The sequence below is a fragment of the Anticarsia gemmatalis genome, chromosome 1 (genome assembly GCF_050436995.1).
Source record: "Anticarsia gemmatalis isolate Benzon Research Colony breed Stoneville strain chromosome 1, ilAntGemm2 primary, whole genome shotgun sequence".
NCBI lineage: Eukaryota > Metazoa > Arthropoda > Insecta > Lepidoptera > Erebidae > Anticarsia > Anticarsia gemmatalis.
In genome coordinates this window covers 5364206-5384182 of record NC_134745.1, presented here as the reverse complement: position 1 = coordinate 5384182, position 19977 = coordinate 5364206, and the positions used below count along the sequence as shown (strand labels likewise).

The 19977-nt window shown below is 41.7% G+C and overlaps 1 protein-coding gene across 1 annotated transcript in view; it reads right to left on the bottom strand.

The window, feature by feature from the left end:
• Positions 1-6: 6 nt before the first annotated feature.
• LOC142973081 (uncharacterized) overlaps positions 7-19977 on the bottom strand; it is a 70557-nt gene continuing 50586 nt past the window's right edge. The window contains exon 3 of the mRNA XM_076114639.1: positions 7-2218. Within this exon, the coding sequence (XP_075970754.1) occupies positions 463-2190 (1728 nt within the window). The 5' untranslated portion in view covers positions 2191-2218 and the 3' untranslated portion in view covers positions 7-462. The remainder of the gene's footprint in view (positions 2219-19977) is intronic.

Here is a 19977-nt window from a genome sequence, read left to right as displayed (position 1 = left end):
TTTTCATCAAGTATTGGTGTTTCAATTCTGAAAAATATATAATGTATACTATATTATTACACATTATGAATATAATATTCATTTATTATTGAACATCTTAGAGAATTTTACAAGCACTTAACAATATTCGAGTACCCATATGATCGAGGAACTAGTAAACAAAACAACTGAATGTCAACGTCTACGATACAGGTGAAGTGACAATCAATATTAGGTATAAACATGACTAAATAAGTAAGTACAAAATCGAGAATACCTATAAAGTAATGTCTTTATCTGCACTGAATAATATATTTACACGTCTATATACAAAGCTATCACATATTACATTTTATTCATATCACTATATACATTATTGCGAATTCAATGTCCTTCGTCGTTTTGACGACAATACACAACTTCGTTCGTATAACTTAGCAAAGAAAATATACCCGCGATATTGTCCTTTGCGCACAACTTATGTTAGACGTACACTATGTGTGGTTTCTCTGGCGTTCTGTGGTGAGGGATCGTCTCGTAGGCGAACTGCTGGTAGATGTGCTCTTCACTGTCCTCCTGGTAATAAGGGTTCTTGTCCACACTGTGCCAAGGAGGATTCAGTGAATGGAAGTTATTACTCACGGAAGAACCGATCATTAGATACCGATCTACATCTCTCTTGTTCTCTTGCTCCCTACCCCTCGTCGAGTATCCTAACCCGTTCCCTAACTTTGACACGTCACCGTTCAACATGACACTTGTCATCACTTGCTTTGATTTATCCCCTTTACACTTCTTCAGGGGTCCCATGAAGTACAAAACACCACCCACCACGCTTATAACGATACTCACAGTCAGCACCACAACCGCTACTATCACCCACCCGCTCGAGCACCCGAATTCCGACTCCGGAATCTGTACAAAGAGGACGCCATTCAAATGTGCCGGGGCAGCACACTTCACGTCCTCATAGTCTATTTTTAAAATGGAACTAGCGTTCCCAGACTTCTTGTTACTAATTTCACTCTCCCTGCCAAGCTTCCATAACCACAATATGGAACAGTTGCATACGAAGGGATTACCTGAAATCTCCAGTTCTTGCAACCTATCTATAGGGAAATGAGACGCTTCAAGAGCCACTAGTGCATTGTTCCGCATGTATATGTGAGTTAACTTCGGATTACCGTGAAACAATCTAGGAGGAACTTCGCCCACTTTGACGTTCTCGTTCATCCATATTTTTTGTAAATTGATATTGTCCGCAAAAGCTCTTGAGTCAATTCTCTCGAGTTCGTAGAGTCTGCTCAAGTGTAAATGTTTTAAATGGAACAAGCTTTGGAAGGAGAGCGCCGTAACGTTTTGAAAAAAGTTTCCACTCAGGTACAAATGGGACAAGTTTGATAGTTTAGAGAGAGCCGACGTCGGGATCGAAGTCATATTGTTGTCGCTTAAATCCAAGTGACGAAGTGAAGGCAGGTTGTGGAATCCTAATTGATCCACGCTTTCAATTAAATTATTATTTAAATCTAAATGCTTCAATTCCTGTAAATATGGTATACCATGTTTATTTACTTGCTCAATCAAGTTTTCTGAGAGATCCAAGAACTCCAGATGTATGACAAAAGCGAGATTAGGAGACGGTATGTCTAATATAGAATTATTCTTGAGCGATAACATCTTCAACGACGTCAAGGGCTTGAAAGTCTCCGGTTCAAACTTCACTAGTTTATTGTTTGATAAATCGAGCCTCTCCAACGCAGATAAATCTTTGAATGTCTGCACGTGTATACTCGATATTCCATTGTCTGATAAATTTAAATCGACGAGACTCTTCAGTCCTATAAATGTTTCCTTATCTAAGCGTTTGAGAAAATTGTTGCTCAAATTGAGATGCGTCATCTCAATGTTATTTTCGAAATTTTTACTACCTAAGTCTACAATTTTGTTGTAGGAAATGTCGAGGACAGTGAGCTGCGTGTAGAAGCCGAAGGTGTAGAGGAGGTTGTCGATGGCATTGTGCGTGAGGTTGATGTGTGTGGCCTCTGGGTTGAGCTGTATGGGCACGATGCCGAGACTGGCGTTGGCGCACGAGGCGGCGCGCAGGGCGTCGTCGCACGCGCAGCGCGCGGGGCAGAGCGTGCGCGCCGCCGCGCCCCACGCCCACGCCACCACCACCACCCACCAGCGCCACTTCGCTACGCAGGAGCCCATAACATCTCATGTATACGCTACAGTTGACCTGAAACAATAACAAACACTTCATTAGGTACAGTATGCAATTAATTGAATAAGTATATATTTCGTCTAAAGTATGAGTTCGTCACAATTACTTTAATGTCCCCAAGGACATCTAAGAAAGTCTAATCTCTCAGAAAAATACAAGTTTCTTATCTGCAAAAAGAAATCCCCTTTGCCATAGATGGAATCTAGTTTATTTTACTTGTAATTTATTGTTATCATAAAATCCGGTGGCTCCCTCAGGGGGCGACGCCCTAGACCACGACGAGAATAAAAATATACAACATTATCGCTCGCTAAAATCTTAATATAATTTCTGCCAAAAACTGCAGATAACAAATGTGACTCTCCGCAATTTGTATGGGGGGAGTGGAATTGTTTGATCCAAATTAGGCCGATAAGAGACGTGCCGCGCCGGCGAAATGGTAGCCTTGCCACAAAAACTTTTTTATTATCCAGCGTTACGGCGTCGCATAGACCGGAGGATGCTCCATTCGAGCATATTGCACAAACGCTGTTTACGTCCGTGATTTGTTATTCAATATAGCATTATGAGAACGACTTGTCATTTGTGCCGCGGGCGGGACGTGCGGGCACGTGGCGAGGGTTAATGCGTTTCACGCCGCGTGGCCAGTGGCGCACACCCGGGACCGCCTCGCTCGCTCGCAATACCATATTGCGCACCTTTATTTATCGTCCCGCATTTCCCGCAAGACGAATGTTCTCCGTAAACGGGAAACTAGCGGGCAGCACTCGTGCCGCTAATCCTCCGTCGCTCGAGCGCTTCCTCAACAATACCGCCCAAAATGCTCGGCGATTTAACAAAGGAGCGTTCGGTAGGTACTTTAAATTAAATGTTCGGCTTTACAATTCGACGGAATGTATAATGAATAGCACCGTAACATCTGTTAACGAAGGCGAACGATCTAGAAAGTTTTCACGCGCGGGAATAACTAATTGCGAAGGTTGGAATTCAATTTATGGTTTCTAGTGCGCCTCCCGAGAGATCACGCCATGCTCAAGTATTAATAATGCAAAACAGTGTCACGGAAAGTTTTTGATTCGAAATGCAAATTGAATTAGGAAACAAAGTTGTGATGTTGAACTTTCGCTTTGTCATCATCGGCTGTATTACGATTAACATCTATATCGTTAATTAACACAACATGGAAAAGTTATCCTTTCATTAGTATCAAATATCACCTTCTTATTGGTAGCTTCAATCAAATATACTTCCAACATTGTAGGTCGTCGATACTGTAACATTATTCCTAAAGCTTAACTAAGCACACAAATATATTCTTAGAACGAGACAAAGGAAAGGATGAACAGTTCGCAAGAACATCTCAATGGAATCTTGCATACGAAACCACATTGTTCTACCCGATATGTAGCACTATCGAGTCCTTATAAAGATGCGAGAAAACGGCATCTAGTCGCCCCCAGAAACTCGATATCGCCCGATGCGAATGGATTACGCCAGCCCGCCTGAATTACAGAAACCATACGTATACTTGATACATTAGGGATCGCCGTATTAGGAAGGATTAATTCTGTTACGTTCCAAATGTATTCGACGTCACGTGAACCTAAAAGATTGCATGCTTAATGGTTTTGATATTCAGAGTATTCGAGCTTGTCGAATGATTAAAGCTTATAATATTAGAGTACGTCTTCGTCACCACAATTGAACAGATTTTCTTGATCATATTTTGAGGATTCCTTTATTTTCTTATGTTTAATACTTTTTTAAAGATTCTATAGATGAATGTTGCAAAATTTAACCTAAATTGGTAAGCTCGTTAAAGTGACACGATTCCTACTTGTTCATTTATGACCCTAGAGTAGAAAGGGGCATAATCGGATAAAGGCAACTGAATATACGACGGGCACTGCTTTTTAATATTCACGCGAAGGTGGTCGCGGTTTGGCGCCGATGAAAAAACGCAGAGGGTAGGGCACGCCCTCCATTTCCGAGCCTAAACTGCCCTGGCCGCCACTCTTTTGTCTTTTAATTTCCTGTCCGCCAGAGTGCGCTCCCATCGTGAATTTCGCTTTCGTGAGCTTCGTTAACTTATATCGGCCTTTGTTGTTGCCTATTGAACTTTTCCATTATCGACGTCATCGATTAAAACCGCTAAATTCGTTGGAAAATTCTTGTCGCAAAATTCAGCGCCCCCCACCAAAAACAATATGAACAGGGACTCAATTCTCGTTTTCCTTTTATAAATCGAGTATGTTCTCAAGTTTTTGTTTTGTTTTCGCTCCGTCGAAGCTCTTGAAATGGAAATTAAATATTTCCTTATTGAAAAGTTTGAGTGTTATAGCATTTAGATGCGGGATTTTAATAATTGTAACAGACTTTCTTGCGTTTGTGACTGACTTCAAATAAGAATTTTAAGCGAAGTTTATTCAGTTATTTTCTTTTATAAAACAGAATTAGAAACTCGAAAAAGTTGAAAGAATTGATATTTTCCTTAACGACAAAGCCGGGATTGTTAATTTACGTTACGTATCGGGGTTTATTATCGGTAGTTTGACTATTCGTGTGTTGCCACGCATTAATGAACCCGTAGTACGATTTAAGTTAATATTCATTTTATTCTGCCGTTTCCTGTCCCAGTTCTGAAACGCGTGCTCAGTATTAGTTTCACATTTAGAGAATATTCACCCCACATTCGCTTTTGTAAAGCGGTTATGAGCGCGGGCAGGCGGCACTCGACCCGGAGAACTGGCGACCTTCCTAATTACACCATAACATCTAAACACCGTTTAGGCCGCGCCGCTAAGGGATGCCCGTAATTTATTATACAGTTTCCGTTCGCTTACGAAATTCAATATCAAGGGGTTTGAAATCTCCCCCGTATTAATAGCACTGAACGCCATCGGCACCATTTAAATTATTATCAAAACTATCCGCTTACCTCGGCCTAATTGCGCCGACGAGCCAATCGGACTCGTCGAAGCAAACGGTCCCCACTAAAGTTATCACGGTGTTAATACAACTTGAGACGTTACTAACACAAAGGACGCTTTACGAGGGGCGCCGAGACAATAAAACCAGTGTAAAAGTCGGCTAACCGCTCCTCTCGCCCACCCCGAGAAAATATCTTAGCCCTCTCCACTTTTATGAGTTGCTTAAGTCGTGCTCTGCCGTTTTTAAAATAGTCTCGCGGACTTAAGCCGAAAACTTTGTAGCTCGACGTATTGAAATAGAATACTTGAACTTGAGCGTATGGGTGTCTCCCTTAGTATTGTTGCATTCGGGGTTCGTTGGGAGTGCGTATACGTGGCAGCGTGTTTGACGGTCGTAAGTAATAGTGTGAGTGGCGGGAGGCACTAACGGCCATAATGAGAAAACTTGGCCGGTGCTGAGGAGAATGCAGCCGGTAGTTACTCGCAGCGGGCGAGATCTGGGAGCTACTAGCGTACGTTCAATTCGTTCTTGAAACTCACACTAACTTCTATTAGTACAAATGTATAGCATAGATAACGAAGCACTTCTATGTGCCTCGCTTTAATCCGAGATACTGGAACAAAAATAAAAGCAATAAAAACGCAAATTAATCTAACAGACTGCAAACTAATTGACTGCTTAATGTCAAAGAAATAAAAAAGCTTTTAACATAAAAACAAATTCGAACATATTTATGTTAATATTTAAATGCATTCATTACAGACGAACTACTAATTAAAAGAGTTTTAAATTAAAAAGTTTTGAGATACGAAACGTCCAAATATATTCTCATTAACTGTTATTTAAATGAAAATCTTATCTTAATTGATAACAAACGGGACCGACTTTTTACGTGCCCTCCGAAGCAGTCAATAAGCCATGTCAAGGGCCTTCGGGCGGCTTGAACAACTATGACACTAGGTTGACCACTAACCATACGATAAGAAGAAGAATGAAAATCTTGCAACTGCAGCGTTAAGGTGTTGAAGGAAACTTTTAATTTGATCCCGGAATTCAGACGTCCTTGACACGAAAGTGTCTAAGTTAGGACGCTTTAGTGCACTTCTCTGTTGAGTTCTTGCTTTAACAATCTATGCACCTGTAAGCATTCGCTAGACTAGCTGGAGTGCATACAAAATATACTAAACTCCTTAATACTGATTAACTACATTTACACCTATATTATATTGCGTATAGGAGATATTTCTCCTATATTATTATCTCGTATATGACAATGATGTACCTACAATAGGTCACTCCAAAAACTATAATAACCAAAATGCTTTAAAATCCCATTAATATTACGAGTATAATATGTCAGTTGGTACCAGAAGGAATATTTCACACCAAATAGGGACTATTTTAAGGCTCGACTATTGAATCGATCGTCGCTAATCGAAGCAGCAAATCAATTTAATCAAAGGGCCATCGAGTTAGCGTAGATAAACGTTGATTAGCGGCATGTTCGCGTCCTAATCGCCGGTGGCTAACAAATTTTAATATGAGCGAGCAGCACACCTGCGATAGTTGCACGCCCGACGATATTGATTTTGCAATCAAAGCCCCGTTAGAGCCGCGCCACTTCCCCGCGATTATTACCAGATTTATTAATTTATGACCCATAACACTCAGTTCCCCACAACTCTCCTTAACACTCGGGAAGCATTTTTTTCACAAGCATGCCAGCATCGCTACCACATTTTATAACGCTCAAGTTTCTAACTCCTAACTAGGATTTCCTGTCCTATAAAAACTAGCCTCGACGTAACTCGGGCCGGGCGAATAAAAAGTAAGCTACTTCATTAAAGCACAAAATAAAACTACCTACCTATGTGGAAAACGAAGACTCTATTTTATGTCCTCCTATTACTTTAATGTTTAACGTTAACTAAAGAACGAGAGAAACGTCACGTCGTTACGTTCACAATGCAGAATGTTGCCACAAAATATCTTCCTTCAGATACGCCCTCGCGACGACGGCTTACTCTAAAGAATAAAAAAAGGAACTTTAGCGAACAAAACGTCTACACAATTCCATTTTCTCTTTCACCAACAGAGCGAGTCTTAGTGAATCAGGCTCCTGTATGGGCGCCTTTATAAACGCAATAATGAGGAGTGCTAAGGCGGTATTCAGGCGTGCGCCCTAACGAGAGGTGCCGATGAATCGCCCATGAGCCGAGCACAAAACTTGCCACTTGGGGCGGTAATGGCGAGCGGCAACGGCCGCCGCACGCGCCTCCGCCGCCGCCTCGACGCCTCGCCAAAGGGCTTTTAGTGAGCACCAACTTGCTTTCGCTTTGACTTTCATCGCGGAGCGAGGATTAGGCGTGCCCCGACGCGATTGGATGCGGCCCACGGATGAATAGTCAATGAATTTAGGCCAAGCAACGGCGGCGCAAATTAAAAGCGTGCTTGTTTACTTTTAACTCTATTTAAAAAAAGTGCCCCGATTTGTACTCGACAAAGTGAATACACGTATCGTGAATTTTACTAAATTGTGCCGTTGTTTGTTTAAAACTTTTAATTTCAGAGAACTCCACATGTTTTTGCTGCTTTTCATACATTGTGTAACGATAAAGCCTGGCTTTATTCCCGAGAGCTTTCAAGAATAGAAGTTTGCATTTGTAGGTACAGGATTTCCACAGCGCACGCCGCAAGTCTCCGGATCGCGCTACACGTTTAGAAACTCCGACTTCGACTTCCGCGGAGTGGAATAAAAAACAACATCCATGAATTGTTTGACTGTTATTAAAACTTTTCCTTTGAGAAAATGTAGTCTATAATAAAATTAAAAGTTATGGTTTGTATTATAACTCAAATTTAGACGGAGGAGGTTAAGGAGCGTTGCCGGTTTATAAAGGAGTTGCAAATGACGTGCTTACGTGGGAGATATCGAGCGGATCTCTCGCTAAGCCCGCAAAATGGTCTCGGCCTAAATGAAGACGCGATGCGGCGCTCATCTAAAGCATACTGCGAAATTAGTCAATCCTATCGCTGCCATCTTTAGCGGAGTCGGTGAGGCTGAATAATGAAATAGCTCGTTGAGACGGTGGATAGACGATATCGACACTGTGGGCCCATCGGAACGCGATCGCGCGACCGAGCACAAGCGAAAATCCCACGGATTCCGTGTGAGATATCTGGCGCCTCTTTTAGGGTTATTAAGTGAAGTGGGTTTTAGGGAAATGAGTCGGCGAATAAATCTACTCTCCCTTGGAATAGAAAAATCTGTGTTCTCCGTAAATCAGGAATGCCCATGAAATAAATTAGACAGGCTCATATATTGTCTTCATCGGGGCGGCGGGAGCATGCCCGACACAAAAATCCGCGCCCGTACGGCCAGATTGCCAATAAGGAGAATGGAAGTGGAACAGTTATCGCTGATAAAACCGTTGTTCTTCGTTTATACGAATGGAAGCGGAATGATAATATTGCGATTGTAAATAAAAATTGGATTTCTGATACAATGAACCTGTATGTTTGTTGCAGGTTGAAAACGATGCGCGCGATGCCGTTACCGTGGGTATTGTGAGAAATATAAACGACTGTGTGAGTTTAATTAAATATGTAATTGCTTCATTCTTTACGGAATAATGTTATAGTAGTTTTTGACCGCTATCTAAACATACAACTGTGAATAATAATACGTTGCATTTACGTCTACACGTAGATAATGTCTTGATGTTTAATTTAGATAAACCAGGTACATACAAGTACAAAGAGTTTGTTAAATGTTTCAATGAATATACTATTTTTAACACTATATATGAGTAAGAATCAAGTACTCAGAAAGACTTTCGCTTAAAGAAATTACAGTAAATAATATATTAATAGTATGTCAAAGTTAGTCTTAATATCATTTCCAATTGAAATCAGTGAGAAAGCCTAGAAAGTACAAATTCAGTAAATGGTTCCAGACAAGGGTATTGCGTTACGTAGGAATATTAATATTTCGGTAATACGTAATTCTAGGAACTAACAACCCTGAAACAGTAACCGTTAACACATATTAACATCCATAAGACATTTTCATTTTATATCAAGCTTCCCATCTAACGTGCCAATATTATTTACTGGCATATTTAAAATCAATGTTAAGCAAAAATACGTTCCAGGTAAAGAAAAAAATACGAAACAGAAAGGGATTGATTAAAATCTGAAAAAACGAATCCGCTCAACACATAGGTATATTTTTCGATCTAACAGAACAAACTGACATATTCATTCCTTTCCTTCGGTTTTATTAAAGGCGAATACAAACGCGGCGGCCTCGCCCGAGCGGGCACAAAGCCCGGTGCACACCCAGCAGCTAAGCTTACCCGGTACTCCGCAAACGTAACTTGCAACAAAATCCTACGTTCACGTTTCCATCCCGTACTGCACTGTACCGGGGATCCCCTCTAACGTATTCCGCGTTTGCAACCGAGACGACGGGGTTAGGGCGCGCGGCGACGGTAATGCGTTTTATGAATGAATGAACGAATGAATGGGAGGATTTCACTTCCAACTAACCGTTGGTTTGAGCAAAAGCGCAGCCGACGCACCGGTAAGATTTTTACGGATTTAACTGGAGCCTTTCCGCATTTGGTTCTGAACGATAAATTTTGAATAGTTTCGCTATAACGTCGTCGACCGGAAAATCGTAGTAGTACAAATATTGGCTCAATTTCATAGTCGACGTGTCGTGGTGCCGGTGCAGTTTATTACACCCTGCATAAAGTTTGGAACGAGCGAGCGACACTTGACTGGAGACAACATAAAGACGAGTAGGTGATTTAGTGAGCATGTCTCGCACGGCATTCTTGGATTAAACGAGTAGCGCACATAAATTTCGCTTCACACTACACGTCAGTCAAAATTGAGTCTTGTAATAAAACCCTCTCTAGCAATTAACGCTTCAATGTAATCGCGTTTTCGATCTACACAATACTTAAATATTGAGTGTGAGAGTAATATTTGCAATGAAACAAAAATGACTGTGTATTCTAATATCAAACAAGTGCCGAATAAAAATTTTGCACAAGCAATAAAACTGCCATAAAGTTTTCTATTAGCATTCAAGTCTGTGAAGAAAGAAAACATTTTTCATTCATGTAACTTTCTTTTAGATTATAAATAGTATTACGCTGAGTTAGGTGTTGTATATGTTGAGCTATAATGTGCAGAAGAAGTGTGAAATCGACCTATTCAGCAGGCGAGCTAGACGAGGCCTGGTATTTATTAATCGATGCACCAGCAAACGGTTGGCGACACTCAAAGGGCAGATGAGTCGATTAATTCAATTTTCCGATTGGACGCCTTGATTGCGACTGCAACAAGACCGAAACTGTTTTCTATCAACCCACTTGATTGTGCACGTCTGAAGACGAAAATAGGCACAGAGTCGAAATGTCGTGCTCGGAAAGAGTAAGATCTGCAGAGCGATACAAATAAATTGACTAGACATAACTATAAGTATAGTTTAAGAACAAGTTGTATCGTCATTGGCATATTATTTTACGTATGAGAAAACAAATAGTAGTAGGATATGTAGCTGAAAAGTTATTTGTTTGCGATCTCCAATGAGGTGCAAATTTCGCCAACAAGACCAACAAACAGTTTATTCAAGTCACACATTTACAAGTACTCGAGGTACTTAACATTTTATATCGTATTCATAAAGTCCCCGCTGCGTTACCAGTTTGCATGCAATAAAGAACAATGTCTTATTGTTATTGCCTGACTAACAACCGATGCGTTTAAAACTAAACATAACAGACTATAATTTTAAAGGAATGTCTATATGCATAAGAAAGTTTTCCAAGTAATGACATGAAAGTGTGTAATTTCTCGAATGAATAACTGCAGTGAAAATACAACTGTCATTATACAGGGCTATTGGCTTAATAAGATGTCTCGTCCAATCAATCTTCTTCAATTTTTGCATAAGTGGTGGTTTGCGAGGTCATTGAACCGCGAATGATTCATTGATAAAGATTGACAACTAGTTATCGTGTCCGGTGTATCGTCTACAAGGAAATGAATGCGCATAATAAAGTTACTGTGTGAGAGAATTGTTCCTTTATAGGAATTAAGAGCACGTATAATGTTTCCTGAATAGTACTTTTGATAACTGCGACGCATCGTTAAAATTTACTGCACAAGCGGTGATTGTTTTGTGCAGTTGATACATATTTCTATTTCAACTCATATTTATCTATTTTTCAATATTTGTAAATACGCAAATACCAAGGAAAGTGGGATCTCATTCAATTTAACTATGAGAATACGCCAGAAAACATGTAAGTTTTACATAAAAATTGTCTAATACATAGAAAGCAGGCGAGCTTCAGAAATGTAATAAAAAACTCACAATGTTTTCTGTGAAAAATTCTAACGACACGTCTAAATTCCTGAGCTGGGCACGCGTCCTGTACAAGTGGTGATTATAAAAAAAACACGGTTGCGCAAACGCATCTACCGTTGTCAGGGCTGACACCTTTTTATAGTTTTGAATATGTTGAACAATCCTCATGTTGTAATCAATTGATATTTTGAGTAAAATATAATAAGGGAAGAGCAGAAAAACAATTACGATCCTAATAATGGAATCCTCGAATATCTAAAATAAATAACATTCAGCATCGCTACTACTTTATTACAAAAGTTTCAAAACAAAAAAGTTCCAATACATCTTCAGGAGTGCGTATTTTTAGTGTCGATAATTCACGATTAGAGGAAGGCAGCCCTATCGTAACTCAACTATAGGCCGTTTTACAACCAGTCGGGTGACAGCTGCTTCCTTTCCATTTAGTCAGTGATGGACGGCGAAATGTTACAAATACCTACACGCTACTAAAATACACGTCAACCTAAATGAATAATATTAAAGCTATACTCATAAAAAGAATAACACGATTTCGAATTCCCAAAACACAGTAAAAAAAAAACATTGGCAGACAGGTGACAACCTGCATCTAATTTACATTTTTTTAAAGAGGTTTTGTTGCAAAAGGGTTTTAGAATTCCTCTGGAGCGCAGCCCCGGGCAAACAGCCAGTACCCGTCTAAAATATACGGCTTATTACACAAGTTCAAAAGTCGAAGGCATAAACTTGTAATGATTGTAATTAAGATTATAGCTCTGTAGGAATTATAACGACTCATAAAAATGCAGAGTTAACTGCGTTGAATCATCTGATGATTTCATAGAAATCGGAGAAGCCATTCAAAGATTATAGAAAATACCTTTTTATTCGAATCACAATATACAAATAAAGTCACCGAGGTAACTCAATGTAGGAAATTTATAAGAGTTTCTGGGAACGATACCTGTTGACATCGAAAAAACTTATTATTATGGTTCACAATATCGTACTCGTATGTATAAGAACATAAAAGAAAATAAAGTATACGAAAAGGACACTAATGATCAGATTAAAGTATCAGGAATATATTGGAAATGAAAACATATTTTGACCTCCGACTATAATAGTAATAAACAAACATTTATGTTTATATTTGGATGGGAGTTTGTTGTCATACTAACAAGGTTACGTGACTGTATGCTGTAAAAGTTTTTAAAACGATGCGAGGCGGTCGTCCGCGTGTGAAATCGAAACTTTGTTCCCATGATACGATATTAAACGTCAAAACTACATGCATATAGGCGGTTCTAAACGGTCTCTCACGAACGCTATTGCCTACCTCAGTGGCGGTGTAGGCCGTTATCCGGGTATCTTCGCTTTGCGTTACACAATACAGTGGTGTATCGAATATCGCTGTGACCAACTCGCGTACTCAAAAATGTAGACTGACGTGGGCTTATGGACCGTGAAACCGCGGTTATTCGGTCCGTGTGAAGATCCCAACCGAAATAGTGGACGTAAAAAGACAAAAAACATCCAACTATGAAGATGACGATAAAAAACGAACCCAAATGAATATACTTTAGTTTTAAATATTACTGTTCTGAAACTTGTGAAACTTTTAATTGAATAGAAAGAAAATAAACTGTAAGTTAATTAATTTAAAAAGTACTTCAGTATCAAACTTATTGACCTCATTTTTAAAACCGAAGTAATAGCACGTTTAATTAAGTTTAGTCAGGAAGAGTGCAAACAGTTAGTCTCGCTAACTTTCTTAATAGACAAACCTAGACTAACCACAACTCGGTCACATTCATCATAAAACAAGCAAAAGTAAACATCAACAATCTGGCACACACGCCGTTGTATAAGAAGGCTTTATTACAAAAACTCACGTCATAAGTCTAACAGCGAAGAATAACTACTTGTTCGTTATTTATAAAGCCATCAATCCAACTGAAACTTTACACCGTACTACAAACTGTAGAACATCGAATCAAAACCGTCAAAGTTTCACGTAGAACATTGACACCCAAATAAAATATTCAAAGACAGTAAAGTAACCCGATGTTGCGGTAAAAAAACCACGAACGTGTTCCGTTCAGTATCAAATGTAGATTAACAAAATTCGAAAAGTTCTCACAGTCTCGCTCCACTGCCCGTAAATGTAACGTCTTCAAAACTTCCATAATTATTTTCTTAGTGAACCAATACAACAATTATTCAATTCGTCACGAACTGTGTGATTTGATCCTATATATTACGAGCAGTAAAAACTATTACAAATTCTTTATAATTGTTAAAAAACGTTCATTTTAGTTAGATTCGGCGTGAAGTGAAAACAAAAATGTTGTTGAAAAGCGATAGTCGGTTGTTAATTTGCGTTTAATTATGGCGTTATTAATTATTATGTGCACTAGCGTTATATATGCCCGTAGAGAATTGCTATATATCGGTGAATTGAATTTTACGAGGGTATAAAAAGGCAGAAACACCGGTGAAAGCTTATTGGTATAGAAAAAAAATCGAGCAACTAGTTTGGCCTAATTAATTTATGGCCAGACATTTAGGTCGCGTATTGTTAACGTTTACTTCAGTCTTAAACTAAAAAATATATTGTTCTCATAGTAATAGAATTGTTTCTATTACTGAATAATATCTTAAATTGTTATTTTATATAAAAAATATAGCGTAGCATTTTTACAATCGAAAATAACATTAAGGTTATCAGAGAAATATGTTTAGCCGCAAGCATTGTATCAACAACCCTATTATAATCTGAAAGAAATATAAGTTCACTAAATTGGTCTAAACCTAGGTAAGGCGGTTAGAAACGACTCCTTTCCTGTAACGATAAGCTCGTCGTTTTTTTTTTTTTTTTTTTTTTTTTTTCGTCAGGAAAATGCATTACTGCATGTCCCGCTCCAGGGAGGTAGCGGGGGTCTGTCGGGCTCTCCCGCCGGCTAGGCGTTCCGGCTTTTAAATTTGGGCATACCGACTAAAAACCTGACGGTGTTCCTTCAACTGTCACCATAAAGTGGCCAGGACGCGGTACCTCCGATTGGATACTCCGCGTCCTAGCCGGTGACGGCCCGCTTTGGATGCGGGCCCACCTTCGAGCGGGGGCGGGCATGAATATTGCCCCCCCTAGCTCTCCACTTCAAGGGGGTATGCCAGGAACACACAGCACACCCCCACCTCTCGGACCTGTTCCCTGTTCAGGCGACGGAGCGTTCCGCCTCCGCCGCCCACAGGTCCGCGTCACGGGGGCCGGAGATCGTCCCGGCGCCTGCGACGCCCGGTGCGTCTAGCGCGGGATGGGAGGGGAGCGTTAATTTCCCGCTCCCGTTCCGAAGCCTCTTTTGCGGAAATTACATTTTCGCAAAATGAGGCGACGGCCGACCACGCTGCCTCGCTCCCGACCATGGACAGAACCACAGCCGAGAGCGAGAGGTCGCTCCCGACCACCCCGATTAACTCACGGCGCTGCGACGACCACGCCTGGCAGTCTGCCAGCGTATGCAGCGCCGTATCGGGGCAGTCACCACAATGATGGCACCTGGGCGTCTGCTCACGGCCTATACGACACAGGTACTTGCCGAAACATCCGTGTCCGGTCAAGACCTGCGTCAGCCGAAATGTGAGCGCGCCGTGCCCTCTCTCCAGCCACTCCGTGACCGCCGGCCGCACGGCCTCGATAGTGACGAGGCCGGCGCTGGGGTTCTCCAGTCGTCGCTTCCACGCCGCCAGGACGTCTTGGCGGAGCTCCGCCCTGCGCGCCTCGACTTCTTGAGGCGCCGGCATGAAGCCTCCGCCTCGAGCCTCCTCGCGCCATTTATATAGTGACGCGAGGGCCTTTGCGTCCAGATCCCAGGGCGGCGTTCGGGCTAGTAGGCACGCCGCTTCGTATGAGACCGTGCGGTAGCCTCTCACGGCCCTGACGGCCATCACGCGCTGTGGACGCCGCAGCGCGGCGATGTTCCTGGCCGACAGGGCATTGGCCCAAATGGGAGAGCCATATAGGGCCATCGACCGCACGATCCCGGCGTACAGCTGTCGACAGTTGTTATTTGGCCCCCCGAGGTTCGGCAGCAGACGCGAGAGTGCGCCCGCCGCACCTACGAGTTTGGGGGCCAGCTGTCTAAAATGGGCTGTGAAGTCCCATCGACCGTCGAGAAGAAGACCGAGATACTTCATCGACGGTGCAATGCCGATGCGGACTCCGCCTACTATTATGCTGGATCCTGGAGGTGGGCGGCGTCGGGGCCCGTGGAAAAATAGGGCCTCCGTCTTTTCGAGAGCCACCTCCAGACCCAGCCGCCGGATGCGAGCGACGACTTGTGCGACCCCAGCTGTGGCCAGCACCTCCGCGTCGCGGTGCGTCTTCCCCCGGGCTGTAACTAGCGTGTCGTCGGCATAGCAGAATATGCCGACGCCCGGCGGGAGCGCACCGCGTAGGACATAATCGTATCCTACGTTCCACAGGAGCGGGCCTAAAACCGACCCCTGTGGAACCCCACAAGAAACCACTCTTCGCGACCAACCACTTTGACCCGGGTAGACGATCGACCGCTCCTCCAAACAGGCCCCGATGATGCGGCGGAGGTAGGGTGGCACTCGGTGATATTCGAGTGCCACTCGTATGCTACTCCAGGGGAGGGTATTGAAGGCATTGGCGATGTCGAGTGACACCGCCAAGACAACCTCTCCCTGGACTACTGCGTCCTCCGCCAGGGCCCTAACGCGTGCAATTGCGTCTATCGTGGAGCGACCTTTGCGGAACCCGTATTGTTGGTCCGCTAGGTCCGGCCCGACTTGAGTTAAGTGCGTGACGAGGCGGTCTGCGAGGATGCGCTCGAAAAGCTTGCCCACCTCGTCCAACAACACGATGGGCCGGTACGCGGATGGCGAGTCCGCGGGGCGCCCCTCCTTCTTCAACAGGACGAGCTTCCCGGTCTTCCAAAGTGCCGGGAACTCGCCCCTCTCCATGCACGCGTTAAAGAGCCCCAGTAGTCGGGGCTCGAGGGCCTCTCGAGCCAGGACTCACGCTCGGCCAGGAATGCCGTCGGGCCCTGGGGCGGTGTTCTTTGCCGCGAGGCGTTGCACCGCCACCCTCAGAACGATAAGCTCGTCCTAACAGATCTGGGCGATATCATAAATCAGCAAAACTTACATGGGCAAAAACAAGATTCCCTTATCAGACAACTACACTTGTTTAGGTGTAAACACGATAGCGTAGCAATTACGTGCTCGGAAAATTCAACGGTACATTTACTTTATAAGGTATCAGCTAAACTGTTATACGTATAACGTAGAGCATATCGGAGCCTTCAGTCGTCCCTATTCGAATTCACGTCAAGTCTCCGTATTTGTAATTCAACGCGGGGCCCCGGCAGTACGTATTGTTTCAGCCAGTACTACTTAAGGCGACGTTCATGTTCATTGATAGAAGGCATTCAGTACGTAACGATCGGTAGTTACAAATTAATTTAACCTTTGATGTTCGAGTTGATTGTGAGGTGCATCTATTAGTTAACTTCGTAATTGTTCGGGTAACATTTTATATAATTTGTTAAGGGGTTGGTTTGACGGGGGAAAAGGAAAATTATCGGAAGAAAATTACCTACTTGTTCATGGTTTAAAATTTCAAGACTAGTTTTCGATGTTCTATGATATTAAATCATGTGTATGAAAACTACTTAAACATTTTATTTCCAATAAGACATCAATACATTTAACGAAAAAATACGATCAAAACCCGTCTCCATAAATTGATCCACCCATCACAAAAACAAAACAGAAACACACACAAACAAAAACAATAATATGAAGGAATCATAACCGATTTACCTCGTCAGTTATCGGATCCAATCGGAGTAATTAAAATAAACGTAATCGTTAGTATAACGGGCAATAATAGTACCAAACTGACTACCCGGCGAGTACCTTCCTTGATTACAGAGCTGGTCTATTCCTCGTAACTACGGCACTGCTGTTAATTTGATATAACATAAATTGGGCAGTCAGGGAAGCCTTAGACTTAACTAGCAGCAATAAAAATGAAACGCTAAAGAGAAACAGTTGAAACTTAGCCGTCGTTATTGAAAACAGTAACGCATTAAAGTGTTTAAATAGGTTATTGTGCTGTTGGCACTAAAGAGTTCGCATTAAACAGAAAATTTATGTTTAAGATTATTTAATAAACTCTAGTTTGGAAATCGGCAATGTCTTTATGAGAAGTAATCGTCGTAAGAAGTTATTAGACATCGAAGACTACTAATGTTTTATTTCTACAGTAGGTAGGTAATTGGTTATTTCAGATTATAGTAGGGCAGTAATAAATATTTTCGCATATAACCATAGGTATATATTCACTCCGGTGCCCGTTATTTCACAAGCACTACCAATACGTCAGAGTATTCAAACTTTACGAGTTGCCAGTAGCTTTTCATTGCACTTTTATGGGAAGGCTTAATGTAAAGGTATATATGTACAGTTAAGCGAAAGGCAGTAAATTGCAATAGCGCATCACCCTGGCCCAGAAAACTACGGCACAAAAGTGGAAAAAAGTGTTTGCAAGTTGGAATAAATAGCCCTCTTTGCTAGAGAACTACAATGGTCATAAACTTTATGCTATCATAGCCGTAAAATGCGTCAGTTTCGCCTGCTGATGAGCTTAATCAAAGTTTATTCATTTCAACTATGTTTGTGTACATATTGCGAATTTATTTGCTTCTTATTTAAATTAAATTATTTTTCGTTGAATTAAAAACCAACAGGACTGTATTCATTTATATTAAGCAACGATATTACGAATTGACAATAACTTATTTTACGATCATGGTGCCAAAGCATTTTCCTCTTAAGGTATGCTATAAAACAGACTTAAAGACACGCCCGTGTCATTCACAAGCTCGTAACCGAACAGTAGCATGTATGCAAACCAATTTAGGGTAGAATCTAATTTCATCGTGTCTACACTCCACAGGCCACGTAAACCGCTGTAGAGATGACGGACGTGGGCTTCCGTCCGAGATGCTCCTCTTCATTAAGGGCGAGGGCGGGCCGCGGGGAGAGACGAGAGCGATGGCTTTATGGGACAATTTGCATTTACACGAGCTCCGGCACAGATTACGGCCGCACTTATCCGCCTGTCGAAATGAGGCGCTCGCCACCCCCGCGCACCGACAACCTACGACCAAACAAGCCTTTGTTTATATTCCCTTGTATTTTTCACCCGCCATTTGTTTTGACGGCCCATTTCTAAAACATGAAGGTTTTGAAGCCCCGAAAATACTTTACGACGGGTGTACCGCGGGCACTTTTGATTTTTCACGACCGCTTTTTTATGGTTACCTACGCTGACCAATCGGGGACCCTCGAAACAATCGTATTGTATGCTCACAAAACATTCAAGTGCGTTTTACTGACGAATTTGAACCCTATTACACAAAATTCGCATTCAATGAAGTTTGCATCTAATGGGTGTAACCGCGTGCAAAGTGCACAGAAATTAAAGGGGATATCCTAACAAAGTACATACACAAAATAGCTGTCGCAGAGGCAGCCAAAAGGTCCAACAAAGAGGATTGCACAATGGATGCAAAGCACATATAACTGAATACACCGAACGCAAATCCCAGCTGACCCACTTACGGACAACCACCTTTGAATCGCTCTGACAAAAGCATGTCGATGCAAGAACATAATGTCCGACCGGCCGTCGAAGCCTCAATTTAGAGCCCGCATGAACCTATCTAGAGATCACGTGGATCGACGAAGCAAGCCCTGAAATCTACATACTAAAGGCTACACCTATCGAATCAGGCAGAGAGTGTATACTACATAAATGTTGAACCTATTAAGATAAACGATAGCCGATTCGATCTATAAAATTTTATCATGAAGCTCTGATTCGAAATAGGTAACTGTTATTAACCTTTGTTATAACACAAGTTAGTAAATTGCGCCCGAAATCTGAGATAGTTAATTTGCCGCTTTGATATACAATAACCTTCGGAGAAGTTCGTTGTAACCTGAGCTGAACATTTGTTTTAACTTACATTTACTTTCCAAAGTTTGAATGTGGATTGAAGACATCCTGTAATTAAATGTTTTGATACAAATTACTTTGACGAAAGCTTTATTTTAACACATTCACTTTTTTATCAGTTTATGTCCTAATTGACCATGACAGAATATTACGCTGAAGTTTTAAAATATGATGCCAAAGAAGTCCGTTATGCAACGAAACCAACCATATTGTATAAAGTACTAAAAATATCTTCATTTCGGTGCCGAGAAAAGACTGAAAATTTACCGACAACCTTTATGCAAACGCGTTGAAAATACACTTTTACCTTGACCCATTTTATCTTAATTAAAATGTTGTTCCTAACTTTCATAAACAGAGAAGCAAATAAATATAATGAATGACATTTTTTCGTTGAGTTTATTT